The sequence below is a fragment of the Fonsecaea erecta genome, assembly GCF_001651985.1.
Source record: "Fonsecaea erecta strain CBS 125763 chromosome Unknown Scaff8, whole genome shotgun sequence".
Taxonomy (NCBI): domain Eukaryota; kingdom Fungi; phylum Ascomycota; class Eurotiomycetes; order Chaetothyriales; family Herpotrichiellaceae; genus Fonsecaea; species Fonsecaea erecta.
In genome coordinates, this window is record NW_017387251.1 from 1132276 (window position 1) to 1150043 (window position 17768).

At 52.5% G+C, this 17768-nt stretch overlaps 4 protein-coding genes across 4 annotated transcripts; 3 read left to right on the forward strand and 1 right to left on the reverse strand.

The window, feature by feature from the left end:
- Positions 1–1165: 1165 nt before the first annotated feature.
- AYL99_09077 (hypothetical protein) lies at positions 1166–2934 on the forward strand (the record flags this gene model as incomplete). Its single annotated transcript, XM_018840585.1, has 6 exons — positions 1166–1544; positions 1605–1718; positions 1774–1906; positions 1954–2353; positions 2408–2612; positions 2681–2934. 6 exons carry the CDS (start codon positions 1166–1168, stop codon positions 2932–2934), a joined length of 1485 nt encoding a protein of 494 aa, XP_018690332.1.
- Positions 2935–10361: 7427 nt separating this feature from the next.
- AYL99_09078 (hypothetical protein) lies at positions 10362–13223 on the forward strand (the record flags this gene model as incomplete). Its single annotated transcript, XM_018840586.1, has 2 exons — positions 10362–10821; positions 10873–13223. 2 exons carry the CDS (start codon positions 10362–10364, stop codon positions 13221–13223), a joined length of 2811 nt encoding a protein of 936 aa, XP_018690333.1.
- A 1418-nt stretch (positions 13224–14641) lies between these two features.
- Positions 14642–16129, forward strand: AYL99_09079 (hypothetical protein; the record flags this gene model as incomplete). The annotated part of the gene is made up of 1 exon (XM_018840587.1): positions 14642–16129. One exon carries the CDS (start codon positions 14642–14644, stop codon positions 16127–16129), a length of 1488 nt encoding a protein of 495 aa, XP_018690334.1.
- Positions 16130–16755: 626 nt separating this feature from the next.
- Positions 16756–17757, reverse strand: AYL99_09080 (hypothetical protein; the record flags this gene model as incomplete). The annotated part of the gene is made up of 1 exon (XM_018840588.1): positions 16756–17757. The coding sequence occupies one exon, from the start codon at positions 17755–17757 to the stop codon at positions 16756–16758; it is 1002 nt and encodes a 333-aa protein (XP_018690335.1).
- Positions 17758–17768: the final 11 nt, after the last annotated feature.

Below are 17768 nucleotides of genomic sequence, written 5' to 3' on the forward strand. Positions count from 1 at the left end.
CGATAATTGATGCCACCATCGAAATCTTCGTTCAAGCTATTTAGGAGCTCTCAAAACAATGTTGCCAGCTCCGCAGCTTCGTGTTTAAACCCGATGATGCCGGTGTCACCGTCCAAGGCACCTGCAAAGAGTTCAGACTCAGAGTCGAGAATGACGATGTGTGGAAGACGATTCGACTCGGTCAGTCGATCTTGGACCATGTAGTAAGTGGTCGAAAGCCCAATGATTCCTTCTCCGAGAATGACAATTGCGCTATGATCTTGTGGCAATGGGATCATTGGCGCCATTGGGTTCGTCTGAGACGTGTGACGCAGCGAGAAGCTAGGCCAGAGGATTGACGACAGCCAAAACATCTGGGCAGTAGTTGTGCTTCTTATGAACTGCAAGAAAACTGGAAAGTGCAGTTTGAATCTGTCTCGTGACAAACGTGGCTTGGATCGTGTGGGTGTTAAGCTATCTTAACATTCTCGCTCCTGCGCCTGACTGCGCGATGTCGGGCGCGTCACCTTGTGAGGGCGTGGAAGTGTGTCCCTTCTAGGCCGGCGAGGATGATGGGGTCGACATCTTGCCGACCCCGCCCTGCTACGAAACAATGCTTTGAGCCTCAGCAGATGGGTTCCAGCCATGATGTGAATCAGCCAAGGTCGCGCGTTACTTCATGGAGGCGGGATTACCCGTGCGCGGAACTTTGGCTAAGTGCAAAGCTGAAGTCTGTTTGAAGACCAGAGCCAAAGAGAAGGTGGCATAACTCCAGGGATTGTGCTGCGATTTGCAGGCAAGCTTTTCACATGCCTCCATTACACCCACTATTGGACCTAATTAACTTAAGCATTTGGGGCTAATGATTAGCCTAGTGAGCCGTCTCTCAGGTGCCCTGGTGGCTGCCTGGTGAGCCGCATGCCCAACTGGCCCCAGCGCAAATGCCACCGGCTACTTGACACCCAACAACAGACAACCAAGGACGCCCACGATGCCACGGGCCCCCCCTTCAGGACAAGTGACAGTTGGGTGCCCGGGTGACAATCAGGCGTCAGCTTTGAGACCCTTTTTCCATCCTCATCATGACCTACTAGCGTGCTAGCCTAAGCACCGAGTATCGATAGCCGAAAAGTACCAGTCCAAGTTGTGCAACTCACTAGTGAGATATACCATCACATTTCTTCAGATGGCCCAGCATACCCACACCTCGATTCAAGGTCGAGTCCCAGATGATACGGAACATGAAGACACCGCAGACGAAGGTGTTACAGATCGCGAACCGCTTCTGCACGATGTTCAGCGCGACGAGGACGAAAACCACCCGAAACCATGGGAATCTTCTCGGAAAAGCCGCATTCCCATGATTGTCTATCTCATCTTCCTCATGGTCTCCCTGGAGTTTGAAGAAAGTGTTCAGGCTGTACCCACAGTCCGCCTCTACGAGTCAGCAATCTGCCAACAATACTACCATGGCCCAGTCGAGGAGAGCAGGTGCAAAACCAGGCCAATCCAACAGAAGCTGGCCCAGATACGCGGGTGGCAAGGGCTTTTCGACGCCCTCCCCAGTCAGTACAGGGTGAAAAACTGCTTTGGGTGTTGCACACAATGACTGACACTTGCCACAGCCTTGATTCTTTCTATTCCTTTCGGATACATGTCTGATAGAAAGGGCCGTCGACTGATTTTATTTCTGAGCGAACTCGGCGAGATATGCTGCTTGGGCTGGATCCTGATGACTTGTAAGCTATCTCCCATGTTGCTTCCAGCGTTCGCTAACCATAAATTGGTTTGAAGGTTTGCTCTGGGAGAAAGTCCCCATCTATGTCGTCTGGATCAACTCTTTGTTCAGACTGATAGGCGGTGGCCCGAACGTGTCATTCGCCACTCTCCTCGCCATGGCTGCCGATGTCTCCACGCCGCAGACACGGTTGGTCAGCTACACTATTGCCACGTAGCTGGGCTGACATGATACAGGAGCCGCACCTTTTACATCGTCTTCTGTTCAATGCTCTGCGTAGGTGCCGCAGGGCCACGCATAGCATCTGTTGCCCTCGAACACAGCCTCTGGCTGCCGTATCTCTTCTGCGCCGTCGGACTAGCGGCATCTTTTCCAGTCCTTTATTGGATGCCAGAGACCCTCCCTGATACGTCTACGAAACAACCGGGCTCGTTGGAGCTTTCAATCTCTGCGGAAGACTCTGAAACAACACTGAAAGATAAAATCACCTCCGTACTGCACGTCTATCAACTCGTTCTGAAAGATCGGAGGATGCTGGCTGCACTTACCTGTGTATTTCTCGCACAGTTCAGAACGGTCGGCATCGACATCCTCTTGCCCTATGCTTCGTTCAAATTTAACTGGCCTCTCTCAAAGGTGTGAACAAATCTCAATTCATCAGGCCATTGCACTGACATAGGATCTTCCCAGACTGCAGTCCTCATCACTGTCATATACTCCGTCAACATCGCAGTATTTCTGGTGATTCTGCCGTTTGGAGCCATCGGCTTGAAACGTATTACTGCGCTGCCAACGACAGGTGTGGACCTACTCATTGCCAGATGCAGCTTAGGACTCCTTGCCAGCGGAGCTTTCGTCATTGGCATTGCGAATACAGTCGGGCTGATGTTCGTGGGTACGTTATCGAGTCTCTCTTTTTCATCAATACTACAACAATGATCTAATCATTCTTTGATTATCCAGGCTTGTCAATTTTTGCCGCTGGGTTCGGAGCGAGAATATCCATGGTCTCTGTCATGACAGACTTCTTCCGAAAAGACTATCGTGCGCGGGTCTACGCGCTTCTCTCCATTATTGAAGAACTCACACGCCTGATCGGCACACCGTTGATCCAGACTGCGTGGGCGAGAGGGATTGAATGGGGCGGTGATCTTCTTGGATTTCCTTTCTGGATTCTGGCTGTGAGTTTCAAAAGCTACCCACATATCACAGAGTGATGGTTATTTGCTGACAAGTACCGGCCTACCGGCAAGCTTTATTTCTGATTGCTTGCCTCACTGCGATATTCATTCTAGATTCCAGGCGACTTGGGAGATCAACACTGCAAGACTCCAACTCCGACACCAGCGAGCAATTTGAATGAGCGCGACAGGTCCACATTGGGTGGCTATTGTGACAAAGTCGGCTAGAAGGAAGGATGATCTTCGGTAGATTTGTTTCCAAGGAAGGCTTTCCCCATTTCCGCTCTTGAAGAGATATCAAGTGAGAAAAAGGATCAGACAGAGTCACAATCCTACCCGTTTTCAGAGGGTGCCAAAAGAATATAATTCGGCGTACCGCATCAAGCCTAGAAACAAGGAGAGCAGCAAAAAGACAAAGATGAACCCCACCTGATTTGACTGAAAGGAACTAATTAGTGGAAGGAAGAATTTTACTTGGGCGTAGAGATACATACACAGATAACCTTTCGATACCGTGCTGGAGTCGAACGCGCTACCGTTGCGCCAGGGGTCCTGGGACAAATTGTTGAGAAATTTTCGAGTTTGAAAAACATATAAACTGATTTTTTTTTCATAGGTGGGGCCTTCCTACCACGGCCAATAGGGATCCCGACGAACTTGGCACCCCCTGGAGACCCTCGTTAGGTGGTCTCCCCGCAGCGTGCACCACCCCACAGTATCCGGCACGTTCGAGACGCGTCCATCCACAACCTTCAGTCAAACCTGATGGATTCAGAAGCTCAGTGCGCTGCTCTATCGACTAAGGACGATAGTTCTACCCAATTGTATCGAACAACGCTGTCCAGACGGAGAAAAGGCCAAATCCAGTCCCGACAGGACTACCGCGAGCAATGCAGTCTCCTGTCTCGAGCCCAGCAAGAGCGACTTCTCAAATATATCGACGAGCTTACACGCCGTGGGCTACCTCGTAATCACTATAATATTCGCACATTTGCGTATAAAATCAGCGGTAAGTGGCCTGGGACAAACTGGACTTCTCGCTTTGTGTCATGAATGCCAAGACTGCCTGGCTCAGGGGTCCATAACTGCGCAACGCATGCGAACCTCTTGTGTTCTGCATGCGCTGAGTCTCCGTCGATAGCTTATATAGAGATATCAGCTAGTTCGCGCGCCCTTTTCGATACTCTGTGCTCCTCCATTCCTGACACTTTGTCCAACAGTACCGAAATACTATCACGTCTCAGTACCTATTGTGCCGGGGCACGCAAGCTGTCCTGCATGAGGGAAGGACACTAGTAGAGCGAGGCGCCATCAAGTAGAAAACACGGCATGAGAAACAAGTTAGCAGAGAGGGAGTCATCGAGCGGTGGACAACAACGCAACGGGCTTTTGTCTGATGGATATTCTCTGTGCCGTACGTATTCCTTTCGAAGTGCTATACAACGTTCGATGCGATTGAGAATTTCTCGTCTATTCTCGCGAGGTCGAGAAAGGCCATTTCAGCTGTGTCCCATTGTTCAGAAGCCCTGACATGCCAACCTTACGACCGACGCGACACACCAGTTTATTTAGCTCTCAGCTATCCCAAACAACCCACTTCATTGTCTGGCTTCGATATCTCTCGGAAAAAGGCGGATAATTGGTGGTTGAAAAACCATTTCTTCAATCTTCTACAAGAGAAGTGGAATATATACGACTGTGCTCCGCAAAACGTCCATAATTATGGATGAAAAGGGCATTCTCATTGGATTACTACAAAAGATTCGAAGGATCTTCACTAAAGCGTGGCAGGATCAAGGAAAGCTACAAGGAGCCGCCCGGGATAGCAACAGGACTTGGATGACCCTAATTGCTTGCATTTGTGCGGACGGAACCTCACTGCCACCAGCGCTTACCTATCGAGCAGTCTCAGGCAATATCCAGGACACTTGGCTCGATCACTGTCCACCGGAAGATAAATGCTATTTTATAAGTTCCCCAATTGGATGGACTAACAATGAGCAAGCCACCAACGCAATTAACATGTCTCATCGTTAGAACTACCACGGCGGTAACACCACCCGGCTATATTACGATCACGATAACGGTGTCCCACTACGACATCGGCACCACCACGGCAATAGCATTTCCATCACAACGATGGTATCTCACCACGGTGGCAGTATTGGCCCCGTGCTATGAATGCCACCGCCACGGACAGCTATACACATCCTTTTACTCTCGAGATCAACGGTAAACTCGAGATCCACCCCCTGTGCAGTCATTCGCATGGATAGCACTGAACAGGGATGAATGGCTGGAAGATATCCTCGAATGGTACGAATCTCATTTCGATGCAAAAGGGTATGAAGTGGAGTGTATTCACGCTGCACGTTTCACTCGAGCTGTAAGTGCGCTCACCTGTCAATTTCGCCCAGGCAGTAAGTATCGCATCGAAGTCACACATAGTCAAGTGAAAAATTCTGGCAGGAGAGTTACGCCTTTCGTTTTCCTTTACATTCTCTTCCACTGCTCTTCCACCCTAGTCTCTCATTCAGAGTTTCGAACAAGACTTTGTCAATTCTTTCACAATGTCTGGATCTCCTTCTCAATTGCATTGTCAACTTCCTTCCAGCAATTACCACAAAGAGCCTTCCATGTACAAAGTTCCATGCCGCTGGGAAGAGCTAGGATCTTGATTTGTGGCGCGCCATGCAGATTCAATTACCTTACTCGATATCTCACAGAGGTACATGGCGTTGATAAGAACCACTGGGCTGCAAATCTTGCGGCCTTTGTGACTCCTCGGATTCCGTCATCCGCCATCATATTTCGAAGGATCATGGGTCGATATTCATGCCAGCCGAGCCATTCAAAGCCCCCCTCGCCCTCGCATATTACTATCTTCAACAACTCCGAGATCGCGAGCCCGCCATGGCTCAAATACCTACGCGAGGTTTTTACTACAGCAGCCTTCAAGATCAGCTCACCGCCGGGCGCCGCCACGTCGAAGAACCCCATATGCGGTCCGCGGATGTACACAGCCAATCCGGAAAACAAAATCTTCAGCCCACTTAGCCTCAGGTCCAGTCGACAATCACAGAGACTTTCGAACTTACCATGATTCGACCCAAACTCGACTGTGAACAGGGCTTATACCCGGCTAAAAAGAACAGGCATAAAGCCAACGCTACTAAGAGTCGTTGCTAGATGTGTGATATTATCATTGACTCTGACAACAGAACTAGTGTTCGACAGCACTTACGGGACTACCACATAGTGATTGTCGATCTGGACTACACCGAAGTAGCTAGTCGTCACGATGAATCTGGACTCACTGGGCCTCTTTCCAACTTCATGACAGATGATAGCGAGAGTGAGCTGCTTAGTGATAGTGGGGGCGGAGGACTACAGCGAGGATGAAGATGAAGACGTTGATGGCTTCCACGATGAGGATGGCGATGGAGTCACATATCTCGGCCAAGAAGAAACCCCACGCTCGAACCCAAATCACTTAGCTTCTGATGAGCACAATGAGCTAGGTACGTCCAGAAGTACCACGGAGATTCATGAGTCGATGTCATCTTCGGCCTCCACGTCTAAGCACGATGACCGTCCACAACATAAATGGGAAACTTTCATGGGCTGCGTCATGGAGAGCCCATCAGGAGATGTCGAGAGTGTCGCTAGTGCGCACGAAACCAGGGAGCTTGAAGATGGAATATACCGGGTAAGCAAAACCTGGCCGTCAGATCAAGCGCTTGTTTCTGGTGAAACAGTGCATGCTACATTAGCATTAACCGTTGGCAGTGCCAGGTTTTAAGTGCGGAGCAACTTTTCCAGACACATTCGTTACTAATATCCACCTTGAAGCACACGGCGCAACAACCTTATCAACGTGGTACTGCGGAGACGTGACGTGTCGTACTGGTGCTGAGAGAGTTTTCACGGATCAAAAGAGCTTTGACAGTCATATTGAGGTCGAGGATAAGAATTCTGACTACAGCATTGCAGCAGGGCGTCGCTGCCAGAACAGGATGTCTTGATACTCAGCCTCGTGCTGCGACTAAAGTTAACACCAAAACCACAAATCGAGTCTTCCAATTCAAGCGTTGTCCGCGACACCATATGAAAGACATTATACCTTCACTCTAGATGGGAGGATAAAAGATTGCCGTCGATCTTTCGCTACATATCCAGACTTGTGTGCATGGGCGCAATTCTGTGGTGACGAGGCACAGAATGGACCTAGAAAAGGGCAAACATGGAGACACCAGGCGTGGGTGACATTCGCCGTCCATGAGGCGTTTGATGATATCATGGTAGAGGAGCTGAAGCTTCTACGAGGTACATGAGGATCAAACAGAGGATGTAATTGCATGGGCTAAGTTTGTTCGGTTCCGCTTCCCAGACAACTTTGACGCACTCAAAGACGGAGTGCTCGAGTTCATTAAAGATGAATGCGGTCCCAACTTCCTGGAACAGTACGACGATTGTTTCGTACAGCTTCTCCCGCCGATACAGTCTATACCTACGAAGCGCCGTATGTTCCGAATACAGACGATGAGAGGTTGCATGCGGATGTATGAGCATGAGGCGACAAAATTATTCAAGGCGTATGAAGAACTGTGTGAGATGACTGGGACAAAAGATTGTAACGTCCTCCGTCGAATACTTCTATTTCCGAGTCAAGAAGTCGCCGATGAGGTGAGATTACGGACCATTGGCCGACCAGTGTATGCAACGGACGACACGCCTCCAGAATTTATGAGCTAAGTACGCGTGCGGGTGCGCGAGCTTCGCCGTCAAGAGGTAGCGGAGATGAATGGACAGCAGATTATTGTACGGAGTACACAAATTTCAGAAAACGACATCGATAGGCCAAAGTAGTTGGTGTCAGGGGCCTTCGCTAGGCCTCATAGTGAGCCTAGTGAGCCTAGTAGCCCGTTGAGTCGGCCTAAATTGCGGAGGAGGGCGTCTGGTCTATAATTGGCACCGGGAGGCTGCATCAGGTGTGGTCAGAATCTTAAGACAGCATACCAGATCACCAATTTGCATCCAGCTGGCAGGAATATTAACAGGCTGAGCATCGCTGACCCCAATATGGCACAGGGATCCAAAAGCAGCCCTCCTGCCCGGGAGGGGATTTTGACAGAACGAGTAGAAAGGATCGAGCAAGTCTCACTCCTACGGCTTGACTCCCCGAGCACTCTAGGCGTTGGGCGTCCCCTTGTGCGTCCTCCGTACCGAATTAAGGATGAGGTGCAATTTGAGAGCTTTTTTCAGGCTGTGACCCCGGCGACAGCGTGTTGACCATATAAATGGGACCATCAGCCTCCAAAAAGCAACAAACGCGGTGTGTAGTAGCCACCACAACCACGTGACCTCACGTGGTCCTTGGCACTGGCCACATTCTTTGATCACAGTCGCCTAGCGCTCCTGGTCCTCGTCCTGGCAGCTACAGGTGTCCTCTTGAACGCGACGCGCTAGAATCTGACAGATGCATATATATAACCTTGTAGTTTTTGGATGGACTGTGGTGTACCGCACATTCCTCACATCATGGAAGACCGGTCAGAACGAGGCAAAGCCATGCCCACGCCGCCAGTCAGGGGTTAGGACTGGAGGATGTAGTGTTGGATGAGTAGGCGTCACGGGTACAGACAGCACAGGCATCGGACGGGTGAGAATGGCGGATGGAAAATGAACTTGGCAGGACTCTCACCCTCTCATCTTCTCACCCGGGTCATACCCTGCTTGGTCTTGCAGTGCTGTGTAGCGTAATTAAGTGCCCAGCTGCACGTCTTGGTGCCCGTCAGCGAAAGGCAGCCTACAAACCTGCAAACAGCAGATGCCACCCGTTACCACCGGTGTGTGTTTGATGAAGCTGAAAGTGAACGCGTGACGGACATCTGGAGGTTAGGTACATACATAGACGGCTGAACACGATGACATCGCTGTGTCTGCGCTTGTCTGTGCCGTCCCCTGTCACTTGGTCCACAGTTGCTCGTGCCCTGAAGAAAGGAGTTCTCGCTGAGTGTGAGCAAAAGGGCCTGTTTGGAATTGATGCTTGGCACCAGTGGCCGCATGGAAGGGATTTTCCCTTTCTTTGGCTGATCCACCACGAGCCACCACGGACGTTGGACTATCATTCGGAGGCTCTCGCCGTGTGCTGCTCCGTACAACTGCCACCCACCGCCGACGGCACGGGCATCCACCCAGCACGAGAACCAGGGCACCAGGGCACCAAAGCAACCCCCCCAAGACCCCGGCACCGCAGAGCCAGTACCCGTCCACCGTAGCAGCCAGTGCAGTAAGTGCACCGCACCGCAGCCAACAGCCAGGAACAAGCGAGGATCATCTCTCGTTGCACCTCGCACCTCGCACCTCGACCACTTCCACCCATCACCTACCTACCTCCTCAGACTCCCTTCTGTCGCTATACCAGGACTATCAAGCGTAATACGGTGCGTACAGTGTGTGAGATACATGTGCGACATCATGATTGAGTGACACTCCTCGACAGCTCATCAGGTGATTAGACTGGTATCGCCCGACCACATCCAAAGTCCTCCGTCTCTCGAATTCCCTCCTCATTGCAACTTGCATTGCGGCTCTACGCCTTTCTCGACGTCGCCCTTGCCTCCTTTCGCCAACAGATCCGTTGACTGCTCTCTCGTTCACCTCGCCGCCCTCGACGGGCTGACTCAGACAGTCCTCGACACAGACGAGGTCTTTTTGCCCTGGCTGCGGTCAGTGTCATTCCTGGGAAGAAAAGCAACGTCGGCTGTGCGTCGTGTCCCACAGTTTGCTGTAATCAGCACTCGTTGCTCTGACACGCTTGCTTGCAACATTGGCCAATCCGTCCTTAAGTCGTCTTTACAACCCTTTCAAAATCGCGACTGGACGGCTGGCATTCTGAATCTATACTTCCGAGGAAGAGGGAGCCAGACGCTATATACGGGTTGAACCAGCGCGACCGGTCTCGTAGCAATTCCTTTAGCGAGCCACTTCAGCCCAGTCTCCTTCTGGTCTGTCATATGACGTGCAGAGTGTCGAAAGATGATGGAAACACTATATCTACACCGATGACCGCTCCATCTTCTCAGGCTCTTCAGCCACAGGTGGAAATGGAGTCAAGTACTAGTCCCTCAAAGCCTGTACGACGTCCACATCACGTCTCCTCCAACTCCAAATCGATGCCCTCCACTCCCTTCCAGCGAAGCGAGCCTTGTTCACATTCAAGAACCTCTCCTTCCCCAGAACCACCAGCCAAACCCAACTCCCCTCGTTCGCTACCATCCGACAAGAGTCACACGCCACCTGCAGGCCGAAAGCAGTACGGAGGCTGTAAATATGAGACTGGTATGCAAAGAGCACGGCGGCGTGTTCCCTATTCATTGGGACCGGACCCATTGGAAAAGGACAAGTCCGAGTTAAAGACAAGGTTGACTCATGAAGAGAATGAAACACTAACGCGGGACATGCAAAAGCTTTATGAAGAACTACAACCCACTGCAGAGAGCGAAAGCCGTCGGTCAAGGTTTATTGAGAAGCTCGACAAGATCCTTCGCGGAAGATGGCCGACGTCGTCTATCAAAGTCAATGTCTTTGGTTCTACAGGGAACAACCTGGGCACTTCGGATTCCGATGTCGATATCTGCATCACTACTGATTGCAAGGAGATGGAGCGGGTTTGCAATATAGCAGATCTCCTGGCGAAACATGGGATGGAAAGGGTGGTGTGTGTCTCTTCCGCCAAGGTGCCCATTGTTAAAATTTGGGACCCTGAATTACATGTTGCTTGCGACATCAACGTCAACAACCCGCTGGCTTTGGAGAACACGCAACTGGTCCGAACGTATGTCAGCATTGACGCCCGAGTGAGACCCTTGGCCATGATCATCAAATATTGGGCGAAGCGAAGGATGCTGAACGATGCTGGTATGTTGTCTGTTTCCTAATTTGCGAGTTTGGTGCTGATGTTTCCCAAAGCTCTTGGAGGCACCCTTAGCTCGTATACGTGGATATGTCTGGCCTTGAATTTTCTGCAAACAAGAGACCCTCCCATCTTGCCTACTCTGCAGCAACAGCCTAACTTGCAACCGAGAGAGGTGGCCGGAGTGAAGGTTTCGTTTGATCGTAACGTGGACGCCCACAAAGATTTCGGCAGCCGCAACAAGTCCTCTCTAGGAGAGCTCTTGTTTCATTTCTTCCGCTACTATGGGCACGAGCTTGACTTTGAGCAGAGCGTGGTGTCGGTGCGGCTAGGTCGGGTGCTGTCGAAGGTTGAAAAGTCGTGGCACCTTCTCCAGGACAATCGGTTGTGCGTCGAAGAGCCTTTCAACGTGTCGAGAAACTTGGCCAACACCGCGGACGACACCTCGATGCGAGGCATCCACCTAGAATTGCGGCGGGCGTTTGAGTTGTTAGGAGAGGGTAAACTGGCACAGTGCTGCGAGCAATTCGTGCATCCTCCGGATGAGATCAAGCCCTCAGAACACTTTGTGCCACCTTCATCACGCCCGGTGATTCCACAACCTCCCAATCAGCCCCCACGAGGAGCTCGGAATACCCCTCGAGGTGGCAGCAGGAATCTAAGTTCCATGAATCGCAATCCCCGACGGTCTTCAAATCCCACTGTACGGAATCCCAACTATTTGCGCAATCCTCCGTTCCATATGACGACCCATGAATTGCAGCTTCAACAGCAACACCAACAACATCTCCTGCACGACCAGCTGTTCCAGCAATACCAGTACCTCCAACTTCAAGAGCAGGAGCTGAGAATGCAGCTCTATCAACAGAGTCTTCGGCAAAGAGGGTTAATGGCGGCTTATAGTCAACCTGCGGGATATACTCAATTTGTCTCCCAAGACGACGGACTTGATTTTGGATCCAATCAATCGGTCAACGGCGTTGGTCGGGCGCCCATGTCGGCACCATTATACCAGCACGGCTTTCCTCGATCACCCTACCTCTCTGCGAGCCAACCAAGCCAGGGTGTCTCAACCAACCCACCCTCACCGAGACTTAATTCGGGAATTCCGGACACTCGAAGGTTCTCTCGGCGAACGTCGGTAACACAATCATCCACAGGAGGTTCCCTGCGAGCTCAGTCGCAACCTGCACGGGCGGTTCCGGTCACTTCTTTGGGACATTTGCCGCGCCCGGATATTACAGGCCTTCAGGATCCTTCTGTCGGACGGAGGTCGTCCTCGTCGTCGACGTCGCAGGAACCGTACATCGGTTACATGGAAAATGGTTATGGGATGATTGGATCCATCTATGATCCGGTACGGCGCCCGGCCGAGTATCTCGGATATTATGTCGGCCAATCGCCGTCATTATCTGCTTATACTCAAAGCACGGCGATCTCCCCCATCCCTTCACACGTCGGCCTCGCCATCCAGAATGGAGGCCTATCCCCGCGACTTGCTCCAGCATCGACTCGACCGTCGGGGACGATGCACACGCCCCCACTCCAAACGATCTCCACGGCCTCGGTCGAAGAGCAAACCGAACCTGAGCAGGAGTCAAGAAACGGTAAAGGCGGCAACATCGAATCCGACCCGCCAAAGCCTCGAGAGGGCCCGCTCATCGTCGATGGCTCGATAAATTCGCCGCTACGAAGGCGCACGACCCACTCATTCCACGATCCTGAGGATCATATCAATTTCAGCGCATCGACGTCGGAGGACCTGGCCTTTGACACACCATCGAGTTCCGACGAACAATCTCAAGACGCCTTCGACTGCAACGCGCTTGGGCAGATTTCGCCAATCAGTCCCAGTGGGCCTCGAAATCATCTCCCGCATGCAAGCGGTGCTGATCCCGATTTTGCGAATGGCTATCTGCCCTCGAAAGGTATAGCCCCGAGTCCGAAGGCTGGGACACAGGATTCCGTGGGAATGAGTGTTCTGACGAACCTGAAAAAGACGGGCGGCCCAGCGTGGTCTCTTGACCGGCAACTTTCGTCTGTGGAGGAGGTACGCACCCCTTCTCCCAGAGTAGAGAAATTTAACGGACAGAGTTCTTTCCCCAAGGAGAGCAAGGGTCATCATTCTGGGCCGGATGTGGCCTTATCCAATGGTGAAACATTGTTGAAGAATGGTGAGGATCATGCTGTTGCGAGACCGCTTGCAACCAGGACCAACGGAACTACAGGATCTTCGAAACAAGGACCCGGCTCCGTCCCGAATGCCAGCGGACCGAGCGGCTGGCAAACACAAAAGAAGAAGAAGAACAAGAGAAAGACGGTCAAGTCGGAAAACGATGCGCAGACGTCGAGTCTTTCCGTGGGAGAAACGCTCCCGGCCGACGAATCCCTACGGAAAGGCGGCTAGGCGCTCCTTTGGAGAATTTTGCCATAACCTGCAGCTTATTTGGCTTGTCCACGTCATGGAGATGCCACCCCCCCCCAGCTCGATCATTGGGTTCTGACACCCGTCTCACGAACCGATGCATTCTGAATCGAGCCGATGGCCTCCTCCAAGGACAGCATTTTATGATATCAACAGCACACATCTAGTCGTTCTATGGATTTTTGGGTTATGCATGGACAAAATTTGTTGGCGTTTGTCGATCTAGCAGGAAGCAGCATCCCCTGAACCGGGGTGCCAGGCATGAAGGATGGCAGCGGCGTTTCTTCAGCACCACAGGGACGGTTTTCACATACCCCGAGGTTGTGGGATGCATTCACATATACGGCTGGGTTGAAGGCTGGATCTTTGACGGCTTCAAGCAGCACCGCTTCGACAGACGGGCGGATCTCACGGCCTCGCGATCAACGCGGAATGGATGGTTTTTTTTGTTGTTGTTGTTTTTTGCAAAAAGCCGACAGCCAGGACGATGATGAGATTGGGCATTAGAGACGGATCCGTTGCGACCCGAGCCAGTCGTCGGGGGTCTGTTCCCCTTTCTCTTTTCTTTATTTTTGATTGTCGACAGTTGGGGGAGGAGAGAATAGAGCATGGGAGGTTCACAAAAAGCGTCGAATTCCCCAAGCATTCAGCACGCTGCTGGAGCGATACAAACCAAGTGGGGAGAAGGAAAAAGAGGCCGAAGCTGGCTGAAATGAGGGATCGTAAGATTTCTCTGGAGGGGGGAAGAGAGACAGAGCAGGGGGCAGTAGATGAGCACACTAGAGAGAATGAATGAAAGGAACATGACCATTGTTAAGTCCAAGAGCCCAGTCGTACTCTGTGTGTATGTGCTGTATGTACTCGGTACGAGGTAGTTCTCGCTGTACTCGGTCACGTGTATACTGTATGGTACACTCCATACTGTATGGAGAAAGAACATTTTGTCTGACCAATGATGATGCACTCGTACGATCCGGAAGGAGACAGACACTACCTCGTACAGAGCAACATTCGGCGGTGCCTTGCATGATTCACCCCTCGCTTGACATGGCCGGCCAATGGATCTGCTCTTCTGGAATTTTATTGTGGTTCTCAACCCTTTCACCGTTCAATCGAACCCCATGTGCAAGTCGTCACCACCCAGCGAGCCAGCAACCCAGCAGAACGCCGCATGCGGCCAGTCTAGTCAGTGCAAGATCTTGACGAGACTCTTCTGAGATCATTGCTGTCTATCACACCACCTCTCATGCCACAGAAGTCACCGTCCTCCACAACACACAACAGGGTCTCTGTGATCATTAAAGCACACTTCTTTCCCTGCCCTTGTCGGGTTCGACACAGCCGGTTCATGTCTAGATAACGCCTTTATCCTCCAATCCTCTCCCTCTCTGCTTCCCACCATGCCTCTCATACTCGACACTCCCTCGGAGTCCTCGGTCGAGTCGGACTCAGACTTCCAGGAAGAGAGGCGAAAGGTACACCACGATGCGGACGTTGTCATCGTGGGCGCGGGCATCGTGGGGTCTTCGTTGGCGGTGGCGTTGGCAAATCAAGGGCGCAGTGTGATCCTCCTCGAAAAATCATTGAAAGAGCCGGACCGTATCGTCGGGGAACTTCTACAACCAGGCGGCGTCCAGGCGTTGACAAAACTGGGCCTCCGCCACACGCTCGACGACATCGACGCGATTCCGGTCAAGGGATACACCGTGGTTTATTACGACGAGCAGGTGGCCATTCCCTATCCTGCATCGACGAGGGCAGCACAACAATCACCCTCGGAAAAGGCAGGAAATATTCAAAAAGCAGAAGGACGGTCATTCCACCACGGCCGATTTGTTTCCCGCTTGCGCGCGGCGGCAATGTCACATCCCAACATCACCGTCTTCGAGACCGAAGCCATCTCCCTCATTGCGTCGTCTCACACGGCCGAAATCCTCGGCGCCGAATCCATCACCCAAAAAACACAAAGGGATTACTTTTTTGCGTCATTGACCGTCATCTGCGACGGATACGCCTCCAAATTCCGGAAGTCGTACATTCCTCACACGCCCAGGGTCAAGTCCAAATTCTGGGGGCTGGAACTCATCGACTGTCCCCTGCCGGTTCCACAACATGGCACCGTAGTTTTGGGAGACAATGCCCCCGTCCTGCTGTATCAGATCGGCACCCACGAGACTCGTGCTCTGGTGGATATTCCCGAGGGATTGGCATCTACGTCGACGGCAAACGGGGGCGTCAAAGGCCATCTCCAGAAGGTCGTGCTCCCATCTCTGCCGGCCATGGTGCAACCGTCATTTCAAGCGGCTCTGGAGCAAGGCAATCTTCGAAGCATGCCCAATTCCTTCCTCCCTCCCACGACCAATACGACCCCCGGTCTCGCCATCCTCGGAGATGCCATGAACATGCGCCATCCCTTGACTGGGGGCGGCATGACGGTCGCTTTGACTGACGTTGTGTTGCTGTCCGAGCTCCTTGCTCCCGCAAAGGTCCCCGATCTCGCCGACACTCGGCTTGTGGTCAGGCAGTTTCGCACATTTCACTGGCGGCGGAAGGACTTGAGTTCGGTGATCAATATCCTGGCTCAAGCGCTGTACTCGCTGTTTGCCGCCGACGACTGGCAACTCAAGTACCTCCAGCGGGGCTGTTTCCGGTATTTTCAACTGGGCGGCAAATGCATTGACGAACCGATGGGATTGCTGGGCGGAATCATCCCGCAACCGTTTGTGCTGTTTTATCACTTCTTTAGCGTGGCGTTGCTGAGTATCTGGGTGCTCATCCAGGAGCAAGGGTGGCTTTTGTTTCCCGTCAGTATGTTTCAAGGGGCGTTGGTGTTTTTGAAGGCGTGCGTGGTGATTTTCCCGTACATATTTGCCGAATTGAGGAGTTGAATGAGAGGTCCGTCCAACAACAGCAACAGCAACAGCAACAGCAACATTAAAAGGGCAGGCAGGCAGGCAGGCAGGAGAGTGTACAGATTCACAGACAGACAGACACCCATAAATAGATAGATACTTGGTCCGATCGGCACAAACATTTGCAGACCGGGAAGAAGCAGTCAGCTTAAGCTTGAAGAGCGATCGATGCATGATTCTTCCCACTCACTATACACGGTCTGTGAGACTGAGCCGTCGTGTTGTTTGTTATCCAGAGTTACATACATGATATATACAGATATACAGATATACAGATATACAGATATACAGATATACAGATATACAGATATACAGATATACAGATATACATTCATACATACATACTGACCGTACTTGCGTACATAACACCCGGATAACACGATCTCCATCCAACACTACACTTTGGAGCCCGGTCCTCGACACGCAGATAATATCCATTCTCTCATTTGTTTGTTCGTTCGTTTCAGCGCTCCTTTTCTTTTTCTTTTTTTTAATTTTCTCTATCTTTCCTTATTTTCCATCCTGGTTGATTGACTGATTGATTTAATACATACTTAGCTACGTAGGTAGGTACGTAAGGTATGTACAGTCCAGTCCATATATCACAACTTCCCTCCACCACCACGGCCCGCGTCGGCCTTCTGCTGCTTCTGCTTCTTCTCCTTCTCCTTGACCTTGAACGCGTTGATGGCGCCGACGACCAAGGCCCCGTCATTGAAGCGCGTGGGCCACAGCTCCTTCATTCGGGCCACGAGCTCGCGGGCATTCTGGGGCCGGGGGGAATCATCACCGCTGCCTCCTCCTCCTTCGACCAACGCGTCAAAGTCAAGGATGTACCGCCGTGTGCGCTCGAGGTGCCACGCCCCGCACAGCTCGTGCGGCTTGACGTGGCCCGGCACGACGACCTGCGGGGTCGGGTCCAGCGCGGCCACGGTGTCCACGGCGCGCACCCACTCCATGCGCAGGGCGTGCGTGTTGGCCTCGCCCAGCATCTGGTGCACGTCGCCGTAGACCACGTCGCCGGCGGCCACGAGCCGCAGCGCCGGCACGAACAGCACGGTGGACGAGTGTGTGTCGGCGTGCCCAACCTCGACGGCTTGGAGTTTGTATCCTTGCTCATCAACACCCTTCGGGGTGGTGGTGGTGGCGTCGCCCTCGTCCAAGGGCAGGTAGAACGTCCCCGACGCCGGCAGCGGCTCGGCCAGGCGGAACGCCATGTCAATCTGGTCCGGGAATCGCGACCCCCACATGGCATGGAAGGCTTTGGGCGCGATCTGCCCCTTCATGTGCGCGATGGTGCCCGGGGTGGCGACCGCGCGCGCCCCCGGCCACCGTGCCAACAGCCGGTTGATGCCGAACCAGTGGTCGCCGTGCCCGTGCGTGACGTAGATGTAGTCGAGCGTCGCCCCCGGTGCCAGGGTCTGCTCCATCCACGCGATCAGCCCGTCCGTCTGCGACACCGTGATGGGCGTGTCGACCAGCACCGCGTGCGTGGATGTGTGGATCAACGTGCATGCGATCGGGGACCAGGGGCCGCCCGGTTTGCCGTTGGGTGCGGTCCAGGGGATCGAGGGTGAGACGTGGACGGAGGCGTAGAGAGGCATGATGCTGATGG